Source organism: Trachurus japonicus, chromosome 14 (assembly GCF_045865225.1).
Source record: "Trachurus japonicus isolate A0001 chromosome 14, Traja_1.0".
In the NCBI taxonomy this organism is placed as follows: domain Eukaryota; kingdom Metazoa; phylum Chordata; class Actinopteri; order Carangiformes; family Carangidae; genus Trachurus; species Trachurus japonicus.
Window position 1 is genome coordinate 25,658,484 of NC_140920.1, and position 24,264 is coordinate 25,682,747.

The window sequence follows — 24,264 nt, forward strand, 5'->3', positions numbered from 1 at the left end:
AAAATTCTACACTCGTCTAACTGTGAAAAGCCAGTTCTGTTTACTCCATTTTACACGTGCAAGCTTTAGTGTCAATGAGAGGATAAAGACGCTGGCTTAAATAACACTTCTTGAAGGAATAAGGCATCTTAAACGTTTTTATTTAACCAAACTGGATCCAGACCCTGAGTGGAACCTGCCATCAGAACTCATCCCTACTGACACATGAGGTTTGTCTGATTGTTAAACAAGTTAAATGTTGCATAATTTCCTCCCAACAGTAACACCCTGCAGCTTAGATGAAAAACTCAAGTGCACTGAGCGCCTCCGTCTCCATCTCCGTCGGCCTCTGAGCCGAAGCCTGCGAGAGGAACTCCTCCAGGAAGTTTTCCGTGTGCATCCCGCTCGTCTGTGACTCTGTGCCGACGGGATTGATCCCCCCCTCGGGCTGCTGCGCTCCGTCCTGTGCGCTGGCGAGCATCTCCAGGAAGCCGGTGCTGTCGGGCGACAGGTTGCTGGCCGTTGTCGCCGGCGAGAGCAGGTCTGAGAGGAAGTCGTCGCAGGCTGAGCCGCTGTAGGTGCTGGAGGTGACCGTGTTGGGGGAGCCCAGGCCGGTGCTGTCCGGTCGGAGGCTGGCCCCCCCCTGCTGGCCCAACAGCTGATCCAGCTTGGCGAGCTTCTTCTTCTTTGCTTTCAGTTTCTTTATCAGCTTCAACCTGAGGGCTTCGGTCTCACTGAGACCGGACAGAGCTTTGGAGTGGCTGCTCTGTTTCTTGGAGGAGGAGATCTCGGTGAGCCCCTTCACCTTCTGAGAGCAGAGCGCAGACACCACCGCTGTGTTTGTCGGGGATCTTTGGTGGCGAGGGGCGATGGGCGACGGGAGAGGGCTCGGTGCGGTTGAGATCTTGGAGCCGAACGCGTGGTACATTTCCGCCTCTTTCATGGGGAGGCCGTCGCTCCCCTCCATCCTGAGCTGTGGCGTGGGGATCGGCGCTGCGGGGGGTTGCTGCTTCCTCACCGGGTTGGGAGTGGAGTGGGTGGAGCGGACGGGTTTGGCCCGTGTGACCGGGGCGGGCGGCGGCGTGTGGGCGGCAGTGGGTTTTGCGATGGACTTGTGAATCTGGGTCAGCGGGTGTTTGCTGAGCAGGAAGGACCAGCGGGCGTTCTGGTCCAGCGTCGGCGCCGGGCGGGGCTCGGGGGGGCTGCTGGCTTTCTCTGTGGTCTCAACGGGCGGAGGAGCAGCAGCCACTGGGCTGGTGTTGGTGACTTCAGATGTGACGGAGGACTCGGGTGGTGGAGTTTCTGGAGCCGCTGTTGACGAGGCTGATCTTTTACCTCGGGTTCCACCAGCAGTTTTGCCTCGAGCTGCTCCACTTCCACTCCCTGCTCCTCTCCCCCTCCCCCTCCCTTTCCCTCGTCCTCTCCTGGCACTGGGCACGAATGATGGATCACTAGACAAGTCGTCTCCAGATTCAGGCTCGATGGGGGCAGCCGGGGGCTCGGCATCGGGGCCGTGACCCACCTCGCTGCTGAACGTGGAGGAGGAGCTATCTGGTATCTCAGATTCACAGGGAACAATCGAATCCTGAGTTTGTTTGTTGTCAATCACAGGCTCCGGTTCTGAATCCGGTTTTATCTCCACCAGCGTGAGCGTGACGATGTCGTTGTGGCTGAGCCCCTCGAAGGCGTCGAGCAGCGTGGTGGAGCCGATGGATGTGTCGAAGCCGGCCGCAAGGGTCGTTTCCGCGACGTTGCCGCCGTCCTCGGGTACGGAGAGCGCGCAGACGATGTCGGTGTCGTTGTGAGACACGAGGAGAGACTGATCCGGAGAGAGAGCCGACGGTTCGTCTGCTGCCGAGTCTCTGCCGCTGAGACTCAGGTTGGATTTGTTCATGGACGGGGTGGAGTCGGAGAACGTGCTGGTGGGAGAACACACACGAGGCTCCTCATCCTCCTCCGCTTCCCAGAAGACGATGTGCATCTCCTGAGCAGGGACCGGGAGTTTCTGATGGGTCGCACAGTCTGGATGCTTCAAGTCGTCGTACTCCAGCCACGACCCTGTGAGGAACAAGTGCACAACATAGAACAGTAGGTTTAGCATCTATGTTTCTACTGCTGTGTGGGTTTAGGGATGGGTGTTGATAAGATGAAGATGGTGCTACCATCGTCCTGGTACTTGGACAGTAGTGTTATTATTAGTGCTTAGTGTGATTTTTTAACAGGAAGAAAAAAGAGAACTATCATTGCTTCATTTAATACCCCCTATATTAGATCAGCAACAGGGACAACACAACATACGAGGGGTTGATAAACAAAGCCAAGCTCACCTGAGAAAGCCAGGCTTAAGTTTATCCATTTTCTCAATTTCCCAAAGACAGAGAGCAGAACTGATAAAAGTAGAGCCTATCAACTCAATACTGATATTATTACCCAAGTCTTGCAAAAATATAGTCCTGCAGCCCATTTACACAGGCTTTGGTGCCCACCCCTGGTTATGATTACATCCTGAGCCTCTTGACAATGGCAACATTTTCTGACCAAAAAACATGTTATTCTGTCAATTAAGCAAGACGTCATTTCACTGAGACCAATCATCCCTTTCTCAGGAGATTTTTGACATGACAGCAGAGGCACATACAGGGAAACACTGTACAAAGTGCAGGTTAATCATGTGGTTCGAATACAGACGGAGTAATCGGACGCATTAGTAAAACCTTTGGTAAATAATTTCTATATTAATGAAAGCAAAGCAAGCCCTACACAGCTGGACCCTCCTCAAGTTCAACATTACATTAACTGTCCAGCAGAATGTGCTGTTGGCAAACTACAACTAGGAGAAATAAAAATATGAAGCTTCATGTGACTATTATATGAGCTTTAGTGTCTGTGGTTTCACACCAAGAGCAAAAGCAGCTCAGAGAAAGTTCAGTGTCACTTGACTTGAGTTATCCGTGGAGACCAATCTGTAATAGATGGCATCCTCTGAAGACTAAATATGGCAGAGTCATTCATTAAACATATTTAGAATTGCTGTTGCATGCAAACCAGGCTCCCACTGTAAGCCCATTACCTGACCTACATTTCAGCAGAGTCAGTAGTATTGGTATTTAGATACTGTTGGTGACAAAAGATCAGATGAAAGCCAAAACTGTCAGAATACTTACCATCAGGATTACAGAGCCAGGTGACAAAGTGCTTTAGTCGATGGTTGTATTGTATCACCGTGGTGACCGAATAGCGTTTCCCTTTGAAGCTGAAGGTGAAGAGTCTGACGTCACTGTCAGGAAGCCCCTCGACAAAGTGTAGCACAAACACTGGAGGCACGCTAAACAAAACACAAAGTGAACTCTGGTTAAACAGATGCACAGGTGAAGACCAGGTCAGAGTTTCTCTAATTAAACCTGCAGCTAATGCACATGTAATATGTTCTTAGTTTTGTTTTGTTTTCATTTTAAAAGCTCTGCACTTCTTTGTTGTTTGCACTATTATTGCATTATATTATAATTGTTTTAACTATTGTAAAGCACATCAAGTTTGCTTTGTGCATGACATGCACTTTATAAATAAAAATGTAAACTGAAAACTGAATTGAAATTAGCAGAATATATACAGTAATTTATAAGATAACTGCATTTAACACTTATTTGTCAATATTCACATTGATTAATCTATTATTTTTCAAAAGATTAGAAAATAATTAAATTGCAATGACTCTCAAGTATGACTCATCAATAATTAGTGACTACATTCACCAAAAAGCAACAATTTAAGTTAATTAGTTAGTGTGTGGTGTCGCTCTGGAGCCATGGAGGTTTCTTTATTGTGTCTTTGTTGCACTGTAATGCATGGTGGGCCCTGCTGATCTGCACATTAATGATGGGACTTGGAAATAAATGTTTTGTTTTTTTCAAACAATACAACTGAGTCTGGTGTGGATAATCTGGAGACAATGGACGGACACGAGCAAGATCTTCTGCAGCTATAGAGTCATTAATTATTTAATGGCTGATACTCTGTGTTAAAATGACACCCTTTGTTGGCAGTAATCAATAACAGCTTGTAATCAACATGTGCTTCAACGGCCACAGTGTAGGCTAATCATGTCTGAAGAGAACAGCTGCAGGATAAAGTTTGGGCAACAATTTGACATTTTTGTTGATGTGATGTGAAAGGAAGCAAAAAGATCACAAATATCTATACATTTCATGCAAATGTTAACGTTGTGTTTCCTATATTATAAATAACTAAATATTATCTGTGGCCTGTGCAAACGTCTGGCCACCCCACTGATGCTGAGTGACCCCCCACCCCCAGCCCCACCCACACACTTTGGCAGATATCACATGTTACAAACTTTCTGCAGCCGGCTCTCTATTGTTCTATTGTTAGGAGGTTTCACCCACTCTTCCTGCAGATCACTTTAACGTCTTAGATATTTATAGGCTGTTTTGTGCACACACACGTTCAGGATCTACTCATGGATTTTTAATCATGCTCAGGTCATGAGCCGTTCCAACAGCTTCAGCCTGTGTTTCTTCAAGAAGTCCATGGTGGATTTTCAGGTTTGCTTTGGTTCACAGTCCTGCTGGAGGAGCCAGCCTCTTCCCAGTTTTCGCTTTCCTGACTGACTGCTTGATATTTGCATCCAGGGTTTGTTGTTGTTTATTGGAAGTCACTTTCCCCACACTCTCTATCTGTGCAATGTTTCCTCCGTCACTGGCTGCCTCAAAACCCCAAAGCAGGATACATCCAGCCCTGTGCCCATCAGGCATGGAGGGGTTACCAAGCCCCAACCTAGTAGTGTGTCCAGCTATGGGTCCGTTCGTATCATCTGCTCTTTACATTTACCGAATCAAAAATTGTTTGAACAAAGACTCGTTTTAATCTTTCTTTGCTGTTATGCTTGGTTTTACTTCTTGTCATTGCAACTTTTAAATTATTAAATGCAAGTGTAATTTACCCAAAGATGCCAAACATCATCATAATACTGTGAGTATAATTACGGTATTTGGTCAATGGTGTTCTGATTAAAAACTAATTCAATTGATGCCATTACAACACAGAAGTCCTATTTTACCAGCTATACAGTTGTGTATATACACAGACATTAAATAAATATGTAAAACATAGCTCTCACCTCTCCGGCACCATAGTCCTCCTCTGGTCCTTCTTGCAGCACACATTGCATGGGGCTGAATGAACTGCGTTGAGTGGGCGCCAATCAGGCAGAATATTGGTGAAGGTGGGAAGAGTTTTCACACTCCTGTAAAGTACAGCATGAAGCAGATTCAGGATTCATACAGTTTAGACCGTTATCATAAAGGAGGAATACATTTTTTTTTTAAATCATAGAGAATCATTCTAATTTCTGATGTGGTGATCACCTACCTTTCTTTAGAAACTGTTTTGCATTCACTGCACTTGAAGTCCCAGTGAAAGGTGGACTGGAAGAGAGGCTCCACCCAAGAGTCCATCTTGAGCAGAAGGGGCATGGCAAACACCGGAGTTTCCCTCTTACCTGAGGAGGGACATGCAGCAGACAGAGCATCAGCGCTGGTTCAACAGAATCTAAGGTCTAGTCCACACGTAGCTCTGAACCTTTGCAAACAGAGTTTAAAGGATCCTGAACAACGGTTCTAGCAGGCCACATTTTGAAAATACACAAGTCCCCTTTCCTCAGACCTCTCTCTGAAGCCTCCAGAGCACAGTAACACGCAGCACTTGTTCAGCGCTGGGTTCACATCAAGGTGAAGCTGCGAAGGTGTTGCTCTCGCGACCCAATGTAATCCCAATGTGAGCGAACACTGTGCCACTGTGCAGCATCACTAACTGTCCGCCAGCTTTTTCTTGTGGCTGTCACATGAAAGAAAACACCTGACTAGGGATGCACATTTTGATTTTTTTTCCTGACCGATAACCGACACTCATTAACCGATTATTAATCGTTAACCGATAAGATTAAGAAGCTTGCTGCACACAGCTAAAAAATGTAATCGCTCCATTTTTTTTTTTTTGCCGTTAAATACACACGTGCGCCGCGACAGCTGATCAGTAACGCACTGATCAGATGTCTCAGCTGATCATGTTCATATGGAAGTTAGATCGTCCAATGTAGAACTGTTTTTATACAAAGTGCAGCCAAAAACCAGGCTGAAGGAGCAGCAGAGCTCCTCTGACAGCTCCTCTGTGGAGCTGCAGGAGAGCTGCAGGTGAACAGGCTGGAGAGCAGCGACGTCCTCTTTTTTTTTTTTTTTTTCTTCTCTCAGCGCCGTTGTTACAGGTGATGCACATCTATGTCCGTGTAGGCTACATTTATTGTCTGATCTTCCTTCATGGGGGCTGCTATAGCCTGCTGTCAGTCCTCCTGTGTAACTTTTTGCTGCGAAATATGATTGAAGGCACGTGAACTCTGCACGTGTCGACAGGCCCCCATGAGTTGACGACATAAGGAGCTAATAAAATAAATAAATAACCGATAGTATTAATCGGTCAAAGTTCTTGTTATCGGTTAACGGTTAAACGGTTAATCATGTGCATCCCTACACCTGACATCATAATAAACCACCCAGCATAAAGCTTGGAGCTACATCGCCAAATACCAGACTTAAGTGTGGTACATTGCATCGCCTGGCATTGTCTTTTCCGCATTGTAACTCGTTGAAAACTCTGAACATGCACGCGATTAGTGCACGAAGAGCGGTACGGGCACTGCAGAGGAGGGAGAGAGGGACAGAGACGGCAGCTTGATTGACACATCACGATCCAATCGACTTTAACGTCGCATTCCTGAAGATTAGATGCTGTTTTTACAGGACTGTCCGTCCCATAGGTGACTTTTTTCATTTTTGTGAAAAAGCATTTAATTAATAGGTTGCAATTGGAGTGTAAAGAGGATTTCAAACAATTTTATAAAAAAAATGCTCCAGAATAGGATCTCCAACCAAAAAAAATCACATCCACATGTAAATGCAAAAAAACAAAACAAAATACACTGTGCATTGCATGCGAGACCAGCAGGCGGTGATATCATTTTAACTTGCCTACAAATGCACTGACCAATCATAGCATAGAAGAACCAAAGCGTACTTGTGGTCTGATCTTTGTTTATTATATTCATGACTCCCGTCGTACCTTGTGTTGTACAGGGCAGTTCAGATGTACGGTAGCTTTTATTGCGCGCCCAAAACCATCACTTTCAATGTAGACGCGCTTGAAGCGACTCACATGTCATGTGATAAGAATCAACCAATGAGCTTTGCCGGCCTGCTTCTCCAGCAGCAACATGCTACCCGGCTCTCGGTGCACTCACTTTCAGAATGACAAAGTAACAACACCAAAGCAAGTTCTCCCACTTTCATACAACATAAAGATCTGACTGTAACAAGCTGAGCAAACCCGGGTCTAGCAGGTCCAGACCTGCCACCTTTGGGTTTCATCAGGTGAGAATGGTTACTTTGAAAAGTCAAGATTAACTCTTGGATACTAAACAGGGCTGCGTGAGTCAGTGAAGCTTTGTGGTTTGCACGTGAGCTGCCAAATATATAAAGCACGAAGGAAAAACACCACAAAAGCATCTCAGGTAATTGGGTGCTTTAGATGTTCGACGTTCTCACACGGGAGCCTCTCACACTCTGTATAAGCCATGTGATGATATTTTACAGTGGAAACTTGCCAGAACAAGTCAGACCACTTCTTTATGTGTTTGTTTTTGTCACTGTAATTTCTTTGGCAAAAAGCACAGCATTAGGGTATATGAAATCTAATATTCATGAAGAGAGGGCTTGAGGGGCCGGGGAAGCATTGTGTTGTAAAGTTTGAATAGCATTCACTCAGACATCCCTCTCTTGCTCATAGCAGCTTGCGCGTTGTTGAAGATCTGACGCCGATTTCCTCTCAACGCTGGTGAGTTCAACCAAATACATATTCTGTATTTATATTTAGTAACTTCTTTATATCAATCAAACTTTTCTCCCGCTGTCTGGGACAGGCTGTTCTTGCTTCTCCCACCCTGAGGGGGAGGTACAAATTCATGAAACTGACTGAAAAGATGAACTCCAATGGGCCAAAGGCTGATTCCAATATTACCATTTTTGTTGTTTAGTCGGTGTAGTGTGATGTAGGAGGAAAATAGCAACTGTGAAATGATGCTTTAGGCACTCTCTATACCAGGCTGAGAGAGATGGGTGAGAAAGCAATGGTGATCGTGTAGCGTTCAACAACTCAACCAGATCAACCTCCTCTAGCCTTTCTCATCACGTTGAAAATACGTCTTGAACAGAACAAGTGCACACTACAAATATACCTTCCTATGACACATAATCCACACGGGATGGATTCCTAAATTGATTTTGAATTCATTGCCGAGCAGCACCATCATCGTCTGCTACCGACATTTGGATATGGTCACAACACTGAATCCTTAGCAGCACTGAAACATGCACGGTCTCTGCAGGCTAATCAATGTGGAAACCTGCTACTATAATGTACAAGTTTCAGTAAAGCTTGAGAAGTATGAGATTTCTCATACTGAACTGATTTTAGTGTGGCTGCTGCATGATGGGTCCCCAGTGAGTGATCTTACCCAGTGTGCATTGCAGTTTGGGTTGCAATAGTTTGAAGGCCGACATCCTCAGAGCCTGTAGGTCTGCATTGGCCTTTTTCAGCACATGGTTTGGCACCACCACCACGCCATCTAGAAAGAAGCAATGACAGATGAGTCACTAGACCTTAAACCTTAAGACATATATTAGAAAAACAAAGAAGATATTCGCCTATATAGTTTTTTTGACAATTAGATCTGGGGCAGTATTCACAAAGAATCTTAGGGTTAAAAGTAGCTCCTAAGGGCCGAATTTAGGAGCAACTCCTAAAAAAGTGGGCGTGTCAGTCTTAAATTTAGGACTCTAAAATAAGAGTAATTCACAAAGTATTTTAGGCCTAAAGGTAGCTCCTAAGTCTGGGAGAGCTTAAAAGTCCTTGTGAGGACTCCTAACTCAGTAAGACCTATTCACAAAAAATCAGAAATGGCTGCAGCCAGGCAAATGTTTTGGAGACTGCGAATTGCTGCAGAGGGGAGTGCTGGAGCACCTGACCCTTTGCCCATTGATGCCCAAAGTGCCTTTTTATCTGTGTTTTTTGTTTTTGTTTTGTTACAGCAACAATATCTACAACATTTTCGCTATAAAGTGGGAGTAGTGACGGACTGTCCAATATAGGCGTCACAACGGTCGGACCGAGGTGACTGCGACTGCTGCGATGCAGTCGTGCTGATGTGAGCCAAAAATATTTTTTTAAGTTGGTGGGTGCGCTAGACACATCTCAATTACTAGTAATAGCTCACGTGATAGAGCAGCTCCCCTAGTAATCCAAACTTGTTGTCAGTCTGGGTTCGAATCCTGCTATAGGCTACAAATTTGGGTCTCATCATTATTATGATCACCATATATAATATGAGGTAGAGGTCGACCGATAGTGGATTTTTAAATTCCGATATAATAACGATAGTTTGGAGCAGGAAAAAGCCGATAGCCGATTAATCGGCCGATACCCCCCCCCCACACACGAAAAAAAAATTATATATTAATTTAATTTTTTTTTAATTTTTTTTTTTATAATAATATATAGCTATTAGCTAGTGTAAAACTAAAGGATGTGGGACACTGAATCATCCCTGGACCCTGTGAGTGACGAACAGCCGAACTCCACACGTGAGTTTGTTTACACTGAACAGCTGTAGCAAGAACGTGACGCTGCAGGAGAGGAGACTGTAACTAAACAGGACGTTAGCTCGTGGTGTGGTTACGCCGTACATTAACAGGTGACTGTTTCACTACAATTAGCCTACTGTGTGGAAAACCCATAGACTGTAAAAAGAAAAACCACGCTGTAATGATCGTGATCGAGTTGAACGAGTGTGTTTGGAGCTGACGGGAGGAGAGAAAAAAGAGAGCGAGACGCACGTAGCGGCCGTGATATGACGACCCCGTCCCCGCTGAGGAGGAACTCTGCTGTTATGGAACAGGACCTAAACCAAGTCGAGTAGAGCCCATAGAGCCCAACTTTGTAGTGTAAAGAGCCATTATTGTGCGTCTGCCCCAACTCTGCGGCGCTCTCTCTTCCTCCTTCCCGTCTCTCTCTAGCTGTCCTTTCAAAATAAAAGCACAAAAAGCCGGAGGGGGAAAAAAAAAAAAAAAACACTGACTCGTGAGCTGGTGGCGGTGAGATATTTAGCGTGGCAGCCGCCACCACATTATCTATGCAGGAACCCAGGCTGTACATATATGATTAAGAGAAAATACTACAGTGTTTCTCATTAAATAACAAGAGAGTTTCGTTCCAGTCAGCCCCTCCACCTGCCGCCTCTCTCTTACTGTGGTCGCACCGCACCTACAGTACCTACCCTCACCTGGGTCACTTCTCCGCTGCTGCCGCTGCACAGGCCCCGTCTCTCTCTCTCCCATGCTCTGTGTGTGTGTGAAGAGCAGCCCCGCCCCTCAGTGATCAGAGAGACAGAGAGCGGCAGGGAAGAAGCAGTTTATGGCGCTGTGGAAAAAACTGCAGCCATCGGCCACTATCGGAGCCAAGTTCCGCTGATTCCGATAGTTTGTAAAACGTCCTATCGGCGCCGATTAATCGGCCAAAACGATTAATCGGTCGACCTCTAATATGAGGGCTGTCAACGAATGTGAAAATTAATATTCGAATGTGGGAAGAAAAAAAAATCAGCGGCTGCTTTGCGAGTGGGCGCACTGACCCTCATTGCATTTGCACAGCGCAAAAAAAAAAAAAAAGTGGAGCGGAGCGGGCAGCGGCACCGCGGAGGAGGGAGGGGAGGGGGCGGGGGTGCGCCGCCAGCACTCAACAACCAATCACTGTGTTGAGCGCCTCAAATTCGTGCACGAGAATTGACGTAATCCATAGCAACGGGGCGTCACCAGGGCGTCACTCTTACTTTGCTCTTAGTGATTTATCCTTAGTAAGAGTAGGTCTCAGCGGCTTTGTGAATAGCTTTTAAAGGACAATTCAACTCGGGGGTGTATTTTCCTATCATTTTAGGTCTAAAAGAAGGAATCTGAAGATTTTCAATTTAATCGCTCCTGTTTTGCGGTAGTTGCGTCTTTCCCCGCATCGCCACGGCAGCAATGAATGGGAGTGGATGTAAGTTCCGCTGTTTACATCCCTCAAAGCCGCAATTTTTTTCCACAGACAGCGTCAGATGGCTACTCAAACATGCACAGAGAAATGTATTTACTTCAAGCAAGCCGACATGTTTGTAAAACTAGATCTAATTCAAAGTCTCCCAGAGTCTCGCGCGAGCCCGAGGTTGCAGTGCTGGTGTATTCAGGCGCAGTTGGAGCTACCGCTTCAACTCAACTATCAACTCTTTACTTGCTTGAAGTGTACATTTTTTTCCACAGACAGCGTCAGGTGGCTACTCAAACATGCACCGAGAAGTTTTTTTTACTTGAAGCAAGTAAAGAGTTGATATTCCTGTGTTTATGACACAAACGGTAGCTTTTCCCACTGCATGTGAACACACCGCACACCGCTTATGGCAACTGGGTCTCGCGCGAGACTCCGGGAGACTTTGAATTAGATCTAGTTTTACAAACATGTCGGCTTGCTTGAAGTAAATAAACTTCTCGGTGCATGTTTGAGTAGCCATCTGACGCTGTCTGTGGAAAAAAATTGCGGCTTTGAGGGATGTAAACAGCCTAAACAGCGGAACTTACATCCACTCCCATTCATTGCTGCCGTGGCGATGCGGGGACAGACGCAACTACCGCAAAACAGGAGCAATTAAACTGAAAATCTTCAGATTCCTTCTTTTAGACCCTAAATGATAGGAAAATACACCCCCGGGTTGAATTCACCTGGAATTGTCCTTTAAAAGCTCCTACGTAAAAACTTTTAGCGCTAGTTAGGAGCACTCCTAGCGGTAAGATAAAAGGCTTTGTACTGCCCCTGGTCATTTACAATGCTCTGGGGGTGTGACATTTGAACCGTTTTAATTTCATGCAAACATAAACATAATCAAACTTAGGGGGTCCGTTGAGCAAAATCGCAGAAACTATCTGCAGGTATTCAATAAAAACAACTTATCCTTGATTAAACTTTCTGTGATCAAGCAAATATTTAGTTCTATCTGTGCAAGTCTTAAGACGTATGTACCTTTTATCATGTGCCACAGTTACAATACAATTAGGGCTGTCCTGATTAACATCGATTACATAAATACGTCAACATGTACAACATAACGTTGATTATGCAAACACGCACAGTAGACGTTATGTTAAACAGAAGTGGAGACACGTTGACCAATTAATAACCAGAAGTGGAGACACGTTGACCAATTAATAACCATTAACTGATAAGTTTATAATGCTCTACTGGATGTGTGGCTAGACTTGTGCCGATCAGCAACGTGAGCCTCAATTGAGAAGACGATCAACGATGTGTGTGCTTTTTTAAAAACACACCGCTGCTCCAGCTGTGCAGCTCCACGTCTGCTGAGCTTTCGCTCAGCTGACAGTGCTCAGATGGAGGTTAGATCTTCACATGTTGAACTCTTTGTATACAAACTAAAGTGCAGCCAAACACCAGGCTACAAAGAGAGGAACAGCAGAGCTACTATGACAGCTCGGTCAGCTGCAGGTGAATCGGCTGGAGAGAGAGTGGAGCGACATCCCCCCCCTTTTTTTTTAAGTGTCACCATCCTTACAGGCAGATGTCTGTCACAGGGACTGCGCTGCTTAACTGGCACATACTGTCAGTCCTCAAGTGTAACATTTTGCTGCGAAATATGACTGAAAGCATGAGTGGAAGTCTGTACGTGTCGACACGCCCCCATGAGTTGACATAAGGAGCTCCAGGCTGCCCCTTTTTGGCTTTTTGCCACTAAAATTTAAGACAGTGCAAGTAAATGTTTCATCTAATTGCTCATGTGCATTTTTAACATTGGTGAAACATGGGGGGAAACCTAAAGAATCTGGAATGTGCCATTACAGGTGTCAGCCGAATGTTTGTGAGGATCATGAATGAAAAGAAAATGTGATTACCGATATATCCCTATCTGCAGCTTTTGCAAAATGGATATGGCGTACAGTGTATTTTTAAATTACCGATAATAATCACCAAACAAAAAATAATCGCTAGATTAGTAGAAAAATCAATCGTTAGACTAATCGATTAATCAAAGAAATACATTGATAGATTAATCAGGAGAAAATTAGGACAGCCCCTAAATACAATACTTTTCAAGTGCTTTTTAATGTATTCATTCAATGTTTTGAGCAGCACAAAGAAAGCTCTGTTCAGCTTTATATTGAAATGGAAGAAGACAATCCAGAGACACCTTTTAAAAACCATGGCAACTCAAAACAAAAACATAAGTGCAAGGCCAGATCCCACTGGAGGAACAGCGAGTGAGAAATGGAGGCAGCTTGGCCCTTAAAAGTCAAATTAGTAGTTAAAGTTTCGTGTGGTTTTAGAAACTAGAACTATACCAGCAAAATGGAAAGAAAATCACCAACTTACCTCTGCCGGTCTGCTGATGGGCTTGTACGGCAGCACAGATGTCTTCATATCTTCTCATCAGCTGCCAGACAGATGACCGCTGAGGCTCATCTGTGGGTTTACTCCTTCTTAAGCTCTTACACTTTACCAAAGCGGCGAGCAGCGAGTCCAGCCAACACAGGTTATCTCTGTTCCTCCAGAAGAGCTGACTCGGAACAGACACGAGCCCCTCTGACTCCGTAAAGGAAGAGGAAGACGACATATCCTCACTTTCTGACTTAATGCCTACTAAGTCTTCACATGTGGTGATGTCTGCAGTCGGTGATTGCTGCTCCACCCTCGCCGTCTCCTCATTGAGCTGACACGAAGGAGTATTGATCTGATTTGAATAAATGTCCGTGTTAGTCAAGCTGGACTGATTGGGGGCCAGACTGCGCTGTCTGTTCAGCACCTCAGGAGGACACTTCAGCTCCGTCTCTGATGCAGCGACTGCATCGGCGCGAGGAGATGCAGGCTCATCCCCAACCGTGGTCAACGAAGCTTCTGATGAGCTCTGCGGGTGTCCAGGAGAGGCCGAGCGCGTAGGAGGAGCAGAACCTTCTATTCCAGCAGCACTGTCTGGTTCCTCCTCCAGGACAACATCAACATCTGGAAGCGAGTCAAATCCTTTTGTCTCCTTCACTGGACAATCAGAATCCCTGCTGTTTCCATTTGTCTTTTCAGCATCTATCTCGGGTGCTGCATGTTGGCCTGTGCCGACAGTGTTTACAGCACAGAGCTGGGTCTGGCTGATGAGCGGTGTGTCAGTCACACTCTGTGCGCCGAGTCTGCAAAGTTCACTTGATCGCAGACGTTTGGGTGCGTGATCCAGCTCCTCTTTTTCCAACGGCAGCGAATTTTTTCTTTTGTTCCCAACCGTGGTCTCCGCAGGGACCAAGCAAGCCAAAACATCCTCCAAGGGCCGGCTGACCAGAGGGAAGAGGCACTGTGTGGAAATGGATATGTGAGGATTAGTACGGCAACTAGCAAAAAAAAAGACATGAACTATGTCTGTTCAGCTGAGTGTGTGTGTGTGTGTTTGTCAGCAATATTTTGACTTACCTGTGGGTTTGTGCAGAGGGTAATTGACTCCTGGAGGTTGATGCGGTAAGAGCGCAGAGCATAAGTTAAGCCCTTTGAAGTACACCAAGGACATTGCTCCAGTGAAGCTGCTCTTTCCTGAACCTTTAAAAACCAAAATCACATAAACATAAAATTACTTCTTAGACGTTTAATTTTAGCCTGCATACATTTTTTTTTAAAACAAGTTCACTCTTGGCATCTCTTGCATCTCCCATTTTCATTTCATTTTCACATCTTCACTTGTACACATATAAATGAGTAAATTAGTAAGGTTTACCTTGATTTACCTTATGGAAATGATGCATACAAATGTAAAAACTTCTGAACATAACCGTCAGATTAAATGTTTCGATGCGTTTAACTGGGGCCTCAGATGTCTACTCATCCATATCGGTGAGACCGCAGCACATGTGAATTGGAATTTTAGAGCATGAGTAGATGTCAAATACATATTAGGTATTAAACAAACAAGGCTGGTTAAGCACCATTTTCTTTGGAAAAAAAAAATACTTGAGGGAAAACAGATAATTCAACTTTCTCTGATGTGAAATATGACAAGATTTGAGTCTCCACATCTTTTTAGACTTGAAGTCTACCCATATACTTTCGCCTTTTACCATCAAAGATTTCCATGTTTGTTTTGGTCAATTTGGTTGATACTGCACTTTCACAGTATTTCTCAATTATAATTCAGCTTTGCGCAGGTGACAAGAGTTGAGAGGAAAGAAAGAGCTCTACTGACTTTTCCCAAATACCCCGCCAGTGGCGAGGCCAAAGCCTCCAAACTAGTGTCTTCACCAGTCATTGGCAAACCACCGCTTCTCTTCTGGTCCACAGCTGTGAGGTGCCATTCAAAAAATATCACCATGTCACTGCAACCAGGCGCACCTCGGTAGGAGCTGAGGAAAAACACAGCAACACGTGGGAGCATGTTATTCCCAGTCAGCAATGACAATATTACCTGTACCTGATGTTTGCATTAATTTAAGAGGGTACCTTGGTTTTTCATCAACCACGTGCCATTTTCATATTGAAGGGTTTCTTATTTATTTTTTAGAATATCGTCATCAACTGAGTTTATTTGGTAACCCTGAAACTATGACTTATAGAAACAGCACTGAAAAGTCCCTATGATAGTAAAATCATAATGGATTCGTATCACACTTTATTGTGACAATGGTTGCTAAAGGCAACTCATGAATACACAGTGAGGCGACCACACACACAACGCTGATTCCTATTGAGACCAAACAATGTGTAATGAATTGCATGAAGCTTATATTCCAGGATTCAGTTAATGTATTAAGGCAGTAGTGTTTTATTTTGAGTGAAACTACATCTAATAACAAGCCTACATGATCCAAAATGCCAGTCCCCGGCACCTAGCCGTTAGCATGCTAACACAATAGCCTAGAGCCGCTGCGGACTCGTTTTCACTGTTTTGGTGAATAAATATTGTACGTACCGTTGCTGAAGTTATATTATCAGTGTTTCTGCAGAGCTGGTCGGTGAAATCCATCCACACGGAGCTGCTGAGTACGTTAGTCCCGGGCTGCGGAGTGAGTCCATGTGCATCGTTAAGTCCGTTCGTACCGCCGACGTTCTCTTTCCGTTACCCGCCGGCGGTGCAGCGGCCTTTGTCTTCCCCCGCCCCGACTGACAAAGGTTCCGCTGAACCCCACCCGGTCGTTCAGGTGAACTGCACAAGCCTGAGCTCCAGTTGTGTTCCATGTTAGTGCTGTGCGGTAGGCTTTTATGGCAATGCCCGTAAAACCAGCACCAATCCGTGCCTGTATGTGTATGTTGAATATTTATTCGCGGTATCAATATTATCACTTAACAGAAATGTGTATTGTATTTAAATAATTCTGGGAGTAACTTTGTGTGGCATCTTTTTGCAAGTGTAAAATAGGCCTATAAACAGCTCAAAGTAAACTAAAAAAAAATCACAGGATCGACTACAAGTTCAATTTTCAAGATTAGCCTACTTAATTTTCAACTTTATTAACATTATTATTTTTAATAGTAGAAGTGGTTCATATGAACTTTTTTTTTAGATAATTTACTTCACTTTAATAACAGCTTTGCCTATTGCAAGTTACTATTCCCTATGATAGCTTGAAAGTAAATTGGTGGCTTAAAATCAGAAAAAGTAGACCTGACATTAAAAAACAAAACAAAACAAAAAAACATAAATGTATCCATTTAATTTTCTCCTAGGCCAACCTCTATTTTACATTTTGGAAATTGTTAGGCTACTTAATCCAGTCTGTTATAAAGCTGACTATAGCAGCCTTACATTATTTATTAATTTGTTTTTGTACAACTGCTATATGTGGCTTTGGGATGATTAAAGGGGTGGAGTTGTTTGAGGGGGAGGGATGGGGGTTACATATGTCCCTCACTCTGGTTCTTTAATACAGCCCAGCTCTGACACCTCCTGCTCTTGTATCCCCCTACCCACACGCATACACATTCACTAACATGCACACACACATTATCTCCCTCCACCCAATCCCGCCTCTTGCATGTGCCCTCCTCCCTTAAGCCCCTCCTGTATCTGCTGCTTTCCTGTCCTCTATTTTCCTCTTGATGACAAAATGAATTTGCATATTTTTCCCAGGGAGCGCTCATTAGAATGCATAAACCGGCCGCCTCCAAGCCTCATGAGCAGGCTATAGCTTTCTGCCGTGGCATCTCCTGGTGCAAAATGAGACACAGACAGGCAGCATCACAGGCAGACATGTGGCCTGAGTCTGGCTTGTGATTGGCATTTGGAATCAGTTCACCCTTCCCATTCTTAATTCAAGGATAAGAACAAACTATGTGTCAGCCATTTTCCTTTGTTTCTTTATAAGCTGTTAAGCAGAGGCATTTTAATTACTGTAGATATTAATTTTCTTATCAAATGTATATAGAAATAATTAACTGTTTCTTATGCACATATGATTACAAGATTATCTTCAGAGGGTGTGTGACTGTGTTTTGCAAAATCATAATGAAAATGGACATTTTCTATTATATGTATCTTATTTTAGCACCCACACCCTGACAACTACATTTAAACACACAGACCAGCCTTTAATGACAGATAATTACATTACCTAGGCTTTGGGCAAAATAAGAAAGTCATCCTGAGAAAGGCCCATTTCACAGTCTGAAATCATTTTTCTGAATTTTTAGCAGTCACGCCTATTTTCTACAAAGGACGCTCATTTCCCTAAAAGTCTTTCCTAATGGTGGCGCTAGAGCTCAGGTGACTAGGTCACAAAACTCAAAATTGTACCTACTGGAGATAGGAATCAAAACAGAAACATATTTTTATGCACAATAGTTCCATAAGGATTAAAATATTTATTATTAGAAACAGGTGTAACACTTAGTTATACTCCATTTTACTCATATACACACAATATAACAAGTTTTATGTCTGAGTTACAAATCAGGACATAGCACAAAGGCATATAATTAAACAGGAGGCACACACACACACTCATTGAATAAATTCTAACCTTTACCTGATGGTGGCGCTAGAGCGAGGTCACAGGGTCATGAAACTCATTAGGGTTCTTTGAATAGCATGAATGTGCACAGCACAATTTATGCCTACATGACCGGATGTTTCAATATCTGTTATTGATCAGACAGACACAATCATGTGACCTCCTGACACGTTGTGACACAGCTAGTAAGATAAATTATTCAACTCAATAACAGCTGAATTAAATGTGGGGTTCGACTGTTGTTGGATTACTAGCAGACACATAATTAAAAGGCAGGGGTGCAAAAATTAGAAGAACCTTACATGATAAGTTGTATCACTCAATCAGTGTTAAATTATCAGATAGAAAGATACAGTGGAACAACATATAATTAGCAGTATTGCTATTCATCTGAAAGAGCATATCTTTCCCTGGTCTGTTTATATTACACAGCTGGCAAAAGTTGGTTGCATTAAAATTAATGGATTCTTCAGTGCTGTCTCTTAAAGTATATCATACAACACAACAATGGGTCTGGGGATGGGAATAAAAAGCCATCTGCAATGATCCATGGGACCTGCAATTAGCAAGTCTGAATTCATTATTGCAAAACAACAGACCCATAACCAATAGCAACACCTCAGACTGTCATATCATTAATAAATAATTTAATTTCCTGTATAGCCTTCTTTCTGACCATAAACTGCTTTATCTAGTAACACTGGCTTTAAATGAGTAGCCTTCCTCTCCCTAAGTCTGTGATTTAATTGGGCTGAGGCACACCATCATTATTCAATCAGCTAAATGAAGCCTATAGAACATAGGCAATTAATATATAAATAAATAAATAAGCATATTGTGCTGAGAGAATAAAAATAAGAACATATCTAGAGGTCTAGTGCGCATATCTAATGCATTTGTGATAGCATAGTCTCTGCTGATCTTAATGGGGTCTGCAGCAGTAAAAGTAAACACAGCTATGGCACATAATGAGTACCTGCTACACACGATTATTATGCCCACTTGTCCAAGAGAATTAAAATAAACACTGTGCTATATCCATGCGTGGTTCCGTTTTCTCAATAGTGCATTGAAATTAAAATCAAAGACAAACACAGCAATCAAAAGTCACACCATTAGCTGAATTGTCTTCCTGTTTCCTCTCAAAGTCAGAGCCAGATCCTTTAAAATGCCACATCAAACGCGATAAGGAACCAGCAGCCGCTTCTGACACCTTGCGCACGTGAATTCGCGATGTTTTCCTTATGCATTTTAACAGGTATAATTTGCAAATAAGCTCACGTGTATTGCAGAGAATCCACTGTCGAGGTGTTTGATGGAGGGGAGAGGACGGCCCGTGCAACGCAATCGCACGTTATTTTACAGCTGCTTCGCTCGCTGGCTACAAGCGTCGTCTCATTCATTTAACTTGCCTACTGTACACTGTGCTCAACGTAGTGAATTCAATACTATGGCAAACACACTACACTACTACCAGCTCCAGCATGCTGCACTGAAATGTTTTCGTATCCACGCGCCTCGGAAAACTTCAGTGACGTTTCACAAAAGACAGCCAATCGGAGCTCGTCTTCTATTAGGACAATGAAAAGCCTCGGACCAATCGCAGCGCCGCCAGACTAGGCGCTGGCCAATGGCGCGCCAGCCCCGCCGAGAGTAATGTTAGAGAGCTGAAGACTGAAGACATTGCGTATCGCCTGTGTTCCCTCATACACAGCCATTGCAGAGCATTGAGATCCAGCGATAGTCCCTAGGTAAGTATACCACACACACGAACATCCAAGTGTCCGTCAGGCTGAGAACGACGGTAACACTCAAAAATATCCTACTTGTATGTTTGCCACTGTCGACTGAGATACATTTTGTCGCTTGCTAAGAATTTTATTGCGGGGAACCATAGACAAAAAAAACAACAACAAGAAAAAAAAGAAATAGCCGGCGCAAAGCAGGTAACGTTACATTACTTTGCCTGGGAGTGTGGAACAGACGCTCAGTAAAAAGGGAAGAAATTAATATTAACCTTGACGAAATTCGACGAAAATTGTCGATTTTGTCAAAGAGGAATAATTTTGTATGTTACTGTCCTGACGTTTGTACAAAATGGAGTCGAATCGAACGGTCGTTATCGCGAAAAAATTCTGGAATGTCTGGCGGACAACACGGTTAGCGACAATGGTAGAAGACTCACCGTTAGCTAGCCATTGGCATTGCAGTGCACTGCGAAGCTGAACGCCTGTCATGTGAAGACCAGGGAGCGTGCGGGTGGTGGGAGTAACATTAAAAATTTCTGGAAAAGCGAGAAAAAGAAAGACGGGTTCAAAATATACAAGGACGTGTGTTTGTTTGGCACAATTCAACCGACAAGACGGTGAAAAAATTACCTCACGATCTGCGCTTTACTGTAATGGCTGACTGTATTCGCATAGGAAACAAGGCAGCGAGGCGAATGGGAAGCCAGTGACAGAGGCGCAGTTCACTTCAACTTTTTCTAACCGTGTTTTCTCGAGAAACAAACCCGTAACTATAACATGTAACGACGGCAAAAGAAAGTTCAACCTTCCGTGGTTCCAACGACGCCCTTGTGGGATTTTTCCGACACTTGTAAAGGGTTTAAATCGGGGCTTGAAGTGAAGTGGTCGCCGCGGTCGCTCTGCCCTCTATTGCATGCAGTGCAATGGCTGTGCGCTGACACAAAGAGAAGGAGCCATATTCTCCATGTTAGTGGATGAAGACGAGCGGCCATTAGGAGCTCATAGAAACCAAGGCAGTAGCACAGCCCGCTCATAGACACAGTACAGACCCAATGTATTACTATACAAGGCGGCTAGTGCAATAGGAATCAATCGGGGAAATATTTTGTCAAGATCGCCGGCTTTCCAAACATATTTGTCGTGTTGCAAAGCGAACTGGGAGGCGGGAGGAGACATTTGAGGGGGACTTTCTTTCATGAAGAAGGCATTCTCACAAAATGGAAGAAGAAATATTGCCGTCGTTGTTGACCTCCTTTTCCTCAACGAGAGCCTATGCGCCATTACTACTTCGGTCGACGCAGCTTACTTGGGAGTTACAGTAGCATTTAATGGGCGAATGTAAAGGAAAAAATGATCAGTTTTAACATATTTTCAAATCGTACGGAATTTTTTCCAGAATAACGCAAAAGAAAGAGTGATATGAGAGGAGTGTTAAATCATGTCTGATCGCAGTTTTTAGTGACATATTTTCAATAAATACGTCTTTATGTGTAATTGTGTCTTTTTTGTGTCAAAGTTGTTTCTTTGATGAAAACATGCACAATAATAATACGGGGGGTTTCCCAGATGCCTGTTCTTATTGCAGATTAGGTTTGATGATTTTATATATAAATATATATTTAATTTTTTCTCTCCCAAAAACACGAGCCATGTTCTTTTTAAAGCCAAGTCCGCTGCTATAGCTCCACACAGGGCTGTGGTTTATGTTATGCTGCTGAACTTGGACAACTTTTTGCACTTAGATGTGAAAGTGACCGGAAAAGTGTGTCGCTGCAAAGAATGATATATTTATAGATGTTAGTGTGATTTATCCTCCTTGAATCCCGCGGTGAAGTCATTTACAAAGCAGCATAATGGGAGCCGGACCACGGACCACTGACTTTCATTCCGAAGGCCACCAGCACAGATTGCGTCAATAAATAAAAGTATTTTTGATCGCATCAGGTCGGTCTGTACTGGCCGGTCTCTATTTTAGCGGACTGCGTTAGCGGTCCCCGGCTTAGTGCGGTTTGACAGCAGCGAGGGCGGGTCACCTAAGTAGTGCTATCAATAGTAGTGATCAATGGAGAGAAATAAAAGACGGGCTGGTTGTGTAGGTGTGAGTATGGGCGGGTCAGAGGAGTGAACGTAAACACAACTCATCTGCTTTGTTTGATTTGAATGATCTAAATTTAGAATAAAAAGATAATTAATTATAAGAAATAAAATATATAAATTAAATATTTTTTTTCAAAAATCAATTTTCTTTATTAGATTAACAAAACATTTAGGATTTTGATTTTAGCACAATTGCATAGCAAGTTAATGACCCTAAGAATACAGTTAATATAATTATACAATATTTATGCAGTTGCACAACTAATTTGAAACATGTGTTTTCAGATACTACCGTAAGGATGGGGAAAGATCCGACCAAGCCGAGGGGGAAGATGTCCTCCTACGCTTATTTTGTCCAGACCTGTCGGGAGGAGCACAAGAAGAAGCACCCTGAAGCTTCGGTGAACTTTGCCGAGTTCTCCAAGAAGTGCTCTGAGCGGTGGAAGGTAAGAGATGATGGGCTGGATGGACGATGATTATGGTTTTACAAACTTGTATAGTCTGGAATTTAATTCCTGACAATAAACAATATGCCACCTCCTATTGATTGAGGAATTAGGAAGTTCCCACTCTGTTTTCAGACCATGTCTGCTAAGGAGAAGGGCAAATTTGAGGACCTGGCCAAGCAGGACAAGGCGCGTTACGAGAGGGAGATGATGAACTACATCCCAGCCAAGGGAAAGAAGAAGAAGTTCAAGGACCCTAATGCCCCCAAGAGACCTCCGTAAGTATTGCAAGTTGACTGTGATAATTTTCAAACCCACTTAGAACTGAAAAATATGTGCAAAACAAAGCTGACTCATGTTGAGATTCAGCAATGAAGCACATTTTGTTGTGCAAATGACAAACTTTTTTTACCCCCCCCCCAGATCTGCTTTCTTCATCTTCTGCTCCGAGTTCCGCCCTAAGGTGAAAGGCGAGAGCCCTGGACTGACCATTGGCGATGTCGCCAAGAAGCTGGGCGAGATGTGGAACAGCACCGCTTCAGAGGACAAGCAGCCCTTTGAGAAGAAGGCCGCTAAACTCAAGGAGAAGTATGAGAAGGTAAAGAGATGATCTATTGAAACACAGCTCACTGTCTGAGCTTTAATTCCCAATGACCCCAGTGCATGATTGGAGACTGACTTCATACCTCGTCTCCCCTCTGTGACAGGACATCGCAGCGTATCGCGCTAAGGGCAAAACAGGCGGCGGAGCACCAGCGAAAGCCCCGCCCAAGGTAGAGAAGAAGGACGATGATGACGACGACGACGATGACGATGATGATGAGGAGGAGGAAGACGACGACGACGATGATGACGAGTAGATTGCGAGCGACATATATAGTGGTCATTTTCTTGTTTATAAAGCATTTAACCCCCTTGGACACACTTCACTTACTGAAAGAAAATACATTAGTATTCAAGGGGTAAAAAAACCAACAAAAAAGGCTGTGTATATCAGTTGTTTTTATGCTGTACAGTTTTTTTCTCCTTTTTGTATAGTTAACACTACACAAGTATCGTGTCTGTATCTTTCTGCCAGTCTTATTTTTCTAGTGGTAGTTCCTAGACCACTATCCTGCCTGGTACAGTGTAAAGGGGTGGGCTTATAGTATTTACCCTAGCTAGAGGTGCACAGCACATAAAAAACTGTTCTGAAAACGAGTTAGAGCTGAGTGTTTCTTCTTTTTTTTCCTTTTCCTGTGTGTTTTTATTTTCAATGACATTATCAAAATTGACGTATCACAGTTGTTTTACTGATCTTTATGTACCACTGTAATAGCAAAAATAAAAAAAAGCCTTGTTTATCGTTGAAATTTAAATTGCTTCTGATGTCAATAAACATTTTTTTTTAATAAATCGGTTTTGTATTGGGTGTCTTAAACATTAATGAGCATCCTGCAGGTTTTCTTTTCTCCACAATTACAGTAAATGGCTTATTAGTAAGAGCAGAGTTAATTTGTGAAATGAACATTATTGCACTAGTAAATAAATATAGCTGCTGTTGAAGATGTTGGGTCAACAGCTCTGTGGAAACAGTGGTAGCAATTAAAACATGATAGGAAATGAAACACCTCAACAGTCTAATCCTGCTTGGAAATAAACATGAGTGAGTTGGACTTTTGTGCGCATCAATGTCTGAGACTGTGGAGTGGTTAATTCTGATGGAGACGAGACGTGTGTTAACTTGCATCGCTGTCTGCTCAGTGGAGCAAAATTGGTTTGACGTTGTGGTGCCCGGGGAAAATTAAATAGAGCAGGAAAGCATTGAACTACCCAGACCCTTGATAAGCTGTTCCTATGAAATATGACTCATCA

At 43.6% G+C, this 24,264-nt stretch overlaps 2 protein-coding genes across 3 annotated transcripts; one reads left to right on the plus strand and one right to left on the minus strand.

The window, feature by feature from the left end:
- On the minus strand, positions 1 to 16,262 carry uspl1 (ubiquitin specific peptidase like 1). Of its 2 annotated transcripts, XM_085798611.1 has the most exons (9): positions 16,082 to 16,262; positions 15,359 to 15,515; positions 14,596 to 14,718; positions 13,516 to 14,479; positions 8,561 to 8,671; positions 5,368 to 5,497; positions 5,117 to 5,242; positions 3,144 to 3,304; positions 1 to 2,037 (listed from the first exon to the last, which is right to left on the minus strand). In XM_085798611.1, exons 2-9 carry the CDS (start codon positions 15,482 to 15,484, stop codon positions 275 to 277), a joined length of 3,504 nt encoding a protein of 1,167 aa, XP_085654737.1. In that variant the 5' UTR covers positions 15,485 to 15,515; positions 16,082 to 16,262; the 3' UTR covers positions 1 to 274. The 2 variants fall into 2 exon arrangements, with proteins under 2 accessions (XP_085654737.1, XP_085654738.1); XM_085798612.1 differs by lacking the exon at positions 15,359 to 15,515 and having other exon boundaries at positions 16,082 to 16,243.
- Positions 16,263 to 19,801: 3,539 nt separating this feature from the next.
- Positions 19,802 to 23,799, plus strand: hmgb1a (high mobility group box 1a). The gene is made up of 5 exons (XM_085798613.1): positions 19,802 to 19,870; positions 22,250 to 22,410; positions 22,546 to 22,688; positions 22,834 to 23,008; positions 23,118 to 23,799. The coding sequence occupies exons 2-5, from the start codon at positions 22,264 to 22,266 to the stop codon at positions 23,268 to 23,270; spliced, it is 618 nt and encodes a 205-aa protein (XP_085654739.1). The 5' UTR covers positions 19,802 to 19,870; positions 22,250 to 22,263; the 3' UTR covers positions 23,271 to 23,799.
- The last annotated feature ends 465 nt before the right edge of the window (positions 23,800 to 24,264 follow it).